Source organism: Danio rerio, chromosome 17, assembly GCF_052040795.2.
Source record: "Danio rerio strain M-AB ecotype USA chromosome 17, GRCz13ab, whole genome shotgun sequence".
Lineage (NCBI taxonomy): Eukaryota > Metazoa > Chordata > Actinopteri > Cypriniformes > Danionidae > Danio > Danio rerio.
In genome coordinates, this window is record NC_141037.1 from 28,329,240 (window position 1) to 28,338,105 (window position 8,866).

Below are 8,866 nucleotides of genomic sequence, written 5' to 3' on the forward strand. Positions count from 1 at the left end.
TCTGGGTGCTCCGGTTTCACCCACAGTCTAAACACGTGGCAAATTAGTGAATTAGATTATTGGCCGTAGTGTATGTGATTACCAGTGATGGGTTGCAGCTGAAAGGGTATGAAGGGCTTAAAACAATATTAAATGCTGGATAAGTTAGAAATTCATTCCGCTGTAGCGAAAAAATTAATGAACCTCATATGTAGTTAGAATCACTATGTATTTTATTCAACACTAGAAGTGTCGTCATCTTTCATGTAGCAGTTTATGGATGTCCCTGCAAAAAAAAATCCAGCTTAAACCAGCCTAGGCTGGTTGGCTGGTTTTAGAGAGTTTTTGGCCACTGCCAGGCTGGTTTCCAGCCATTTCCAGCCTGGTCTTAGCTGGTCAGGCTGGGTGAAGACGAGCTAAAACCAGCTTGACCAGCCAAGCCAAGCTGGGAGTCCAGCCAAAACCAGCTATATCCAGCTTAAACCAGGCTGGTCAAGCTGGATTTGGCTGGTCATTTTCCGGCCTGACCAGCTAAGACCAGGCTGGAAATGGCCAAAACCCCTCTAAAACCAGGCTGGTCAACAGCTAAAACTAGCCAACCAACCTAGGCTGGTTTAAGCTGGATTTTTCAGCAGGGGTGCAATATAGGCTAATCACACAATGTGAGGAAATGTTTTCAGAGGCTGCCAAGTTTATTTAATTTGACAGCTTTTAATTTTGATTGGCACATGCAGTCTGTACCAAAGCGCATCAAGCATGAAAATATCATTTTAATAATAAATAAATTATGATGAATATAATAATATTCATTGAAATATTCAAATTCCTTTTATGGAAAGTCACTCGACGCTAATGGGCTATATGCACAGCTACTGTTTTTCAGCCAATGATAGCTTCCAGTGAAAGCTTTATGTGACTATTTACAATTTCCTTTAAGAGCATAAATGTTGTGATGCAAGTCAAATACATTCAGTTATATAGCAGCCGGCTAGCGCAGAAACTCCATTGAAAGTACTGGGGTAAAATTACATTTTAAAGACATGGCATGGAAAAATCTAAATTAATGCAGTGCTACTTTTTTGATCTGATACACACTTTATATTGTATCTCAGCCAGGCAGTGAGGATCACTACTTTCTATGAGATGAAAATTAACCGGAACCCCTTGACCTGGCTGACTGAAATTAAAAGTCCATGTGCATATAGCCCATGTGGCGGTGAAAACACAAAACTCGTTCTGCATTTAAAAATCAATCAGTATTTGAGATGTTTTTCATATTGCTCAGCACTACACAACACTATGACAGATTCATGGTTTTAATACACTTGTCAAGTAATAACAGCGATAAACTACTTCAGTGTCAAGTACAGATAAATAACAAGCAGTCAAAATTTACCATAGTTCTTACTTCATTATTTATTTTGGTTATAGACATTATGATTGTCATTGTGAAATGGTTATAGTATAAAAAAGGAAAAGGAATGCTTAAAATGATCTCTGTTAACATTTAATCCAATAACATTCCTTTTAACACAGCAGTAATTGCACTTGAACATAACTCAGTGTGTTGATGGAGACTGGTCAAGTTTTCCATTATTTCTCCAAAAAAAGTCTTGTCAATGGTAAAATACAGCATTAATGATTACTTATTAAATATTGAAAAATGGCCACAAACCAAATCAATGATAAAATATTTAACCAGTCATAGCAACATTTATAAAACATTTACCAGTGTTTCTTAAAGCTTTACACAAGGCGTCTGTACAGTTCAACCACCAGCAGTATCCCGAAATACTATGTCCCAGCAAACACTTTTGTGTTTAATAGAAATCTAAATGTAGATAACTTAACTAAAACAAGGATAAACTTGGGCTGTCAGTGAAAATCTAACAGACGTCTAAAAATAGCCCAAAACTTGACTAGTCGTCAAATAGACAGACTTCATATGTGTAGTCATTCATTCATTCATTCATGTTAATTTGATGACTCATCTAGTTTTGGCCTGTTCTTAGATGTCTATTTACTGACAGCCCAAATTTAGCCGTCTATTAATTTAGACGTCTATTAGACATGTATTAGACATCTTTTAAAAACAAAAAACTACTTGCTGGGTTATTATCCATAAACATAAATATTTGTACAGAAAACCTATTTGGTATGCTTTAGATAGGCACAGGGAATAAATAATACCTCACATTTAACCCCTTACTTGAGCAAAATGAGAAATGTATGAGTTTGTACATGATTTTGAGCCAGTACCATATGTATATACAGTATATAGCAAGGAAATGTGTAATGCACATTGGTCTACATAAGTCTTTGGCCTTTAAAGCTGGACAGGCTCCAGTATCTTTAGTACAAAGTAGTAGCAGAATCCAAAACATCTTCTGAGGTATATTTAGCTTCTAATGGTAGTAATATTAGCTTTGTAACTACTGGAAACCAGGAGTGATCAATGTCAGTGAGGCATAAGTGCAGATATGAGTGTCATATAATAACAACATGCCAGTATCTCTCATGGTTAAACTCAACGCCACCAAGGAAAGTCCTTATTTGCATTCTAGCATAAGCCGATTAGAGCTTGCTTTCCTGACTCTGGATCAGTCTAGAGAAGAACAGTTCTGAAATGATCCAGTGTTTCAGACCTCTGTTTTTTTAAAAGTGCTGTCAAACCAGTAATGGCTAAACAGAGTAGCATTAATTGCACTTGCACAGACACATTCAGGTTCAGTCTTTCTTCAGTTCTGATGGTTGGTATGAGCTAACAGGGCCAGGAGAGACGGACTGCTCATGGTTCACTGGAAGCGTCACAGGAGCCACGCTGTCGTTGTTTTCCAGCGCACCATAAGAAAATGAGCCATTATAATCAGGCTGCACAGCCCAGCCTTTGTTATGAATGGTAGGAATACCTGTGTGTACAATAAACACATGTTATATTTATTCTAATAGACAACAAAAAAATAGAAATTATTATGAGTTATTGGATAAGACATCAGTTGGCCTTTTTTTCTAGAGACAAATTTTAAGAAAAATACATTCTCAGCTTCCTTTTGAAATACTATAAAGAAGGTAAAAAAACAAACAAACTACAAAGTATTTGGGTACATACCTTTCGCCATGTCCATAGTGACATACGGCTCAAAGGATTTGGCTTTTCTCTTGTTTTTGGTGATCAGGAACACTCCAAGAAAGCAAATAGCACATCTGTGGAAAAATGACAGACACATTTGAACAAATAATTTATTTCAAAGAGCCTCAGTGCGAGTCTATTAGTCAAAGTTACTGCTAGGAAAACAAACGAGTGTGGAAGTTCATGGCAAAATAGTTTTCTTTCTGACATAGATGCGTTAAAAAGTAACCAGCATATTCCAAAATTATAGTAAACATTTTGTACTGTATTGAACAAAACATTGGATGTAAAACTGAGGATGGTCAGTGGATGTGTGTGTGTATATATATATATATATATATATATATATATATATATATATATATATATATATACACATATATACAGTTGAAGTCAGAATTATTATCCCCCTAAATTATTAGACCGCTTGTTTATTTTTTCTTGCCAATTTCTGTTTAACGGAAAAGATTTTTTAAAGACATTTCTAAACATAATTTTAATAACTCATTTCTAATAACTGATTTATTTTATCTTTGCCATGATTACAGTAAATAATATTTTACTAGATATTTTTCAAGACACTTCTAAACAGCTTGAAGTGACATTTAAAGGCTTAACTAGGTTAATTAAGTTAACTTGGCAGGTTAGGGGAATTAGGCAAGTTATTGTATAACAGAGATTTGTTCTGTAGATTATCGAGAAAAAATATAGCTTAAAGGGGCTAATAATTTTGTCCCTAAAAGGGTAATAAAAAATTAAAAACTGCTTTTATTCTAGCCGAAATAAAACAAATAAGACTTTCTCCAGAAGAAAAAATATTATCAGACATACTGTGAAAATTTTCTTGCTTTATTAAACATCATATGGAAAATATGAAAAAAAAAGAAAAAAAAAATCAATGGGGGCTAATAATTCTGATTTCAACTATATATATATATATATATATATATATATATATATATATATATATATATATATATATATATATATATATATACTATTCGTGGTGATGCCACTTTGGCAAACTACAGGACTACACAGGTGCATAGTGTTTTTACACTGTTGTTCTGACATTCACAAATTTGCATATTTGTAGTTTACATGAAGACAATCACAGCAAAGCGATGTATTCAAAATCATGTATTTTAAAAGTTGTTTTTAAAGGCCTGCATTTTTCAGGCATTACAATACTACTGGTTTGTGAATAAGAAAAAAAAATCCATAAAATGTTTCTATTTTTCACATAAAAACACTGATTAGTGAACAAACAAAGGCTTATGCCGAGGTCACACTACAGTTTGAGAGTGCGAAATTCTGTCGTACGGTGCTGCGAAAAGGGCGGGATTAAACAAGATGATTAGTCATTAAAAGGCGAGAGATTGGTCCATATTTTAAATTTCTGTACAAAGAGGTCATGTTTTAATCTTCGATTTGGTAGGTCAGAGTTCACCAAAGCAACGAACTGCGAAATTTGTCGCACGAGCTTGCGTTTCTGGTCTGAATGGAAGTCTATGGGGAGAAAAGTTTTGTGTGGTTGCAGCTTTAACCATATGTGCTTGACATGGAAGCAAAAAAGCTCATTGGTTCTTTCAAAAGCTCACGAAATAAATCTCGGTAAGCATGCGTGTTACTTGACCATGAATTTCCATTTTTTGTTAAATACAGTGTTATGTAATCATACCCTAAATAATAGAAATATAGAAAATAATTTCATATTGCATTTGATAACTTTGTGAGTAACACACAATCTATTTTTTTTTTTTTGAAAAGAGCACTATTTTTTGCTGCAAGCATAAATAATTGCTGCTAAAATTTGTTTTATTAAACTTTCTATTCTTCAAAAAATCACTTAAATTACAAGTTAATTTAACATGAATTCTTTTAAACATTAAAAAGAAAATAAATGTATATTTCACTATTCATAAATCACATTTATAAAATCAAAATGGATTATTAATTGTATTATTTATACAAGTTACCATTGCAATATTTCACAATATTACTGTATTTCATTATCAGATATACCTTAAAACACTAAAACTAATACAAAAATATTTATAAAAAAATTATTACAGTAATAATAAATAAAGTCTCATAAACTTACCCCAACAGAAACAAGCATATGTGCAAGACATCTTCATGGTTGAATTCCTGATAAAATACAGCTCCTGTTTTAAAATAATCAGAATGACAGTAAAACGCAAGCAGAAATATTTTCCCAGTGGATATAATCAATAAAGAAAGAAACATGCAAATCCTACCTCCCCCGATTGCAAATGTTGTGCAGAAAATGTAATTCACACAGGCGATGAGCGAGGAATCATACAGGTGAGATGCCTGAGCTAAAAATCTAATAATAATTTTAAAAAATAAGTAAGGAAACACACATTAAACATACATCACTCCAATTTCACTGTCCCACAACATATTATCACCAACTAATAACAGGACTTACGATGCTTGGAAGACAATCGTAGCCACCATGCAGACGAACATGACATAAAATATGGGATATGACAGCTGTAGAGGACCCACAATGCTGAGCACAATCATCCCAGAAACCGCCTTCACTGTGATTACAGTCACTGAACCTGAAGTGCAAAAGTCAACGGGACAACCCAATACTTCGTTATTTTATTCATTTATTCATTTTTAAGAGTAAAACTGAGACAATCAGTTATATTTCTGTGGATTTCTTTAGCTGCAAAATCAAAAGGACTGCTAATGATTTAACAAACAATAATTGATGTGTGTTATTTTCCTACCAAGCAAAGCCACCAGTAGCAGAATCAGGACAAGATAGTTTGCGTTCCGCTGTTTGTAATAATACAGCACCAGACAGAATGCAATGATCCCCAGAAGCTGAAAAAACACAGAAACCATGGTCAACATGAACACTTAAAAAGGACAGAGTACTGTCAATGATCAAGAAAAACTGTGTTTTACACATCAAACATAATGTGTACTTAACATTAATATTCACAGTATTGTTATTATCATTGAAAGAACACTCCACTTTTTTTGGAAACATGCTCATTTTGCAACCCTAGATTTATACAGATGAGTTTCACCATTTTTAAATTCATTTAGCCGATCTCCCATCTACTGTAGCAAGAGCACATTTCACTTAGCTTAGCATAATTCATTGAATCGAATTAGACCATTATCATCTCGCTCAAAAATTCAAAGAGTTTTAATAATTTTCCTATAGTATTTAAAGTTTGACTTTTCTGTACTTACATTGTGTACTCAGACCGTTGCAATTTTTAGGGCGATAGAGCTAGGAACTATACTCTCATTTTAAAGTAATAACTAATTAACTATGTTTCTGTACCATGGCTGCAGCAAGGACAGTGATATTATGCAGCACCTGAAAATAGTCCCTAGCTAGGTAACAGCATAATATTAGTTCATTTTTAAGCAAGATGCTAATGGTCTAATCTGATTAAATGATGTATGCTAAGCTAAGCTAAAAGTGCTACTGCCAGACCCAGAGATTGGCTGAATGGATTTAAAAATGGTAAAACCAACTGTTCAGCTCTAGGTGAGTTGTAAAATGTAACCATTTCCAAAAAAAAGGTGGAGTGTTCGTTTAAATATTCCACATAAGATGAGAGGGGTGTTACCAAGTATAAGAGGAAAGGCCAGGAGATGACATGTTTCACTATGTTCTCTGCATTCAGTTTCTCATGAGAGTTTGGCCCAAATGTCACAAAGAGGTAAGTACCGCCCGCAGTCATAGCACAGCCCAGGAAAGTTAAGATGTAGCGCTCTACAAATACAAGACATTGAAAGAAATCTAAATTGATTCATCTTAACAATTACACAGCACAGTAACACATACAGTTGGCACATCAGAACCATTAATAATGCAGTCAGTCATTATGTTATATCTACAATTTGTTTATTTTATTCATTTATTTTTATTGAGAAACATGAGCTGTGTACTCACGCAAGAATTCTTGTGCCTTCCATTTTTCCCGCAAAAATAGAAAACCTAAGATGGAGCTTGCTGTGAAAACGAAAGCAAAAAGTCATCTTTAAAGTAGAAAGTTAGAATTATTATTTTTAATAACAAAATGATTTTAATGATTTTCAATGATGAAGGCTTGATTGATTGATATAATATAATCTTGATATAGTGTTTTTGTTGTTTTTTCCTGCATTAAAATGTCTGTTTTGTTTTGACTTGTTTTTCTGCACAAAAGACTAGTGTACAGTTTTATGATTACATACATAAAACACTCACTAAAATGTTATTTAGTGTAGCAATAGCTACGATATGACAAAATGATAAGTCATATGGAAAAATCTGCCACATTTAGAACAAGAGTCATTTTAAGACTTCTAAAAGAACACTGCGATCCCACTGCAGGCCCAAAATACAACTGAACTGGCATTTTAAATCTGTATCCTTTTCCATTCATTAAAACACAAAACTGTACCCATTTAAAAGCAAGTTTCTAACTATTTAATATATAATATAATTAGTTATATTTCTTGACATTACATTATTTGAAACACTTTCACATAACAGGTTTTAATGTATATAAAATCAATTTGTAAATTTAATTTGAAGCAAACAAATGGGACATATCTGATCAATATATGAGCAATAAAACTGGACTAAAAACAAATGCAAAATATTTAAATAAAATTAAATATGTGAAATATTAAACATCTAATTGAAAACAACAGCTTATGAATACCTACATATGACAGACACGGCATTCAGAGGAGCTATAAGAGAGAGTGGCGCAAATGCATAAGACACAAACAGAGCTCCCTCGCCCAGAACCATCAACACCAGGCCCAACCACCAGGTTTTAGTGTAGTAATATTGCCTTGGGTCTTTGTTTCCAGCCAGCGTCACATGACTTTGTTTCTGTAAAAAAAAAAAAAGAAAACATTAGCCATGAATGACGTACATATTTTACACCTTCATGTTAAACCCATTCTTGTAGATACTGCAATAAACAACAGCCAGGTTATAAAACATGATGAGATGAGGTAAATAAAAGTGTCGGACTTTCATGTTACAGGGTGTAACCTGAACACACCCTGACCATGAATCACAATGCAGGCTCAGGTACACACACTTACCTGAATGCTGACTGAGATGCTGACCAACAGGTTCCCAAAGATAGCTAATAATGTGCCAATAAGGTTGTCCTGTGGATAAACGACAATAACAATACAATGAAATCATTTAATGTACATAAATAGAAGTCAAAGAACTTAAAAATCATCCTTGGAAAAGCTTAATAGTATATATATATATATATATATATATATATATATATATATATATATATATATATATATATATATATATAGTTAACATTAACACTAACATTAACATTACTTCTCGATAAATATAAACACATAACAACATAGATAACGCTAAAATAAACTCGATTACAAGAAATTATACGGTCTGCTCAGAAACAATATAAATTTATGTATTGTAACTTAGTCGCTAAATTGAGGAGATTTGTAAACAGGAAGAGTTTTGTTTAGCATCTCTAACGTTAGCCTGATTTGTATTGAAAACATCGCGTCATAGACTCACGGTATAAGAGTCTGTCATCATCCCGTCCTTTTGTGCCATGCTGACGCTGTTCATCCTGACATTAGATGACATTTTCCGTTACAAACTCATCATTGAGTTCGTGTCAGATCTCGATTTAGACTTTAAATTCGCTACTTTCGTCTTTTTGAGTTGCGGCTTACATGGATCGCCATTTTCGAAACGCC

At 33.5% G+C, this 8,866-nt stretch overlaps 1 protein-coding gene across 1 annotated transcript; it reads right to left on the reverse strand.

Annotated features, from left to right (window-relative positions):
• Positions 1-1,281: 1,281 nt before the first annotated feature.
• Positions 1,282-8,866, reverse strand: nipal3 (NIPA like domain containing 3). Its single transcript, NM_001002634.3, has 11 exons — positions 8,682-8,866; positions 8,213-8,281; positions 7,823-7,994; positions 7,062-7,121; positions 6,736-6,881; positions 5,875-5,971; positions 5,565-5,700; positions 5,371-5,459; positions 5,214-5,277; positions 3,089-3,183; positions 1,282-2,888 (listed from the first exon to the last, which is right to left on the reverse strand). The coding sequence occupies exons 1-11, from the start codon at positions 8,751-8,753 to the stop codon at positions 2,707-2,709; spliced, it is 1,182 nt and encodes a 393-aa protein (NP_001002634.3). The 5' UTR covers positions 8,754-8,866; the 3' UTR covers positions 1,282-2,706.

What these genes read in the sequence shown, in the direction of transcription:
- nipal3 (NM_001002634.3), bottom strand. Translation starts at nt 8,753, where the DNA reads ATGTCATCTAATGTCAGGATGAACAGCGTCAGCATGGCACAAAAGGAC. An exon ending in TGATGACAGACTCTTATACC is followed by an intron (nt 8,282 to 8,681) that starts GTGAGTCTATGA and finishes GTTTATCCACAG; the next exon opens with GACAACCTTATTGGCACATT. An exon ending in GAAGGCACAAGAATTCTTGC is followed by an intron (nt 6,882 to 7,061) that starts GTGAGTACACAG and finishes TTGTATTTGTAG; the next exon opens with AGCGCTACATCTTAACTTTC.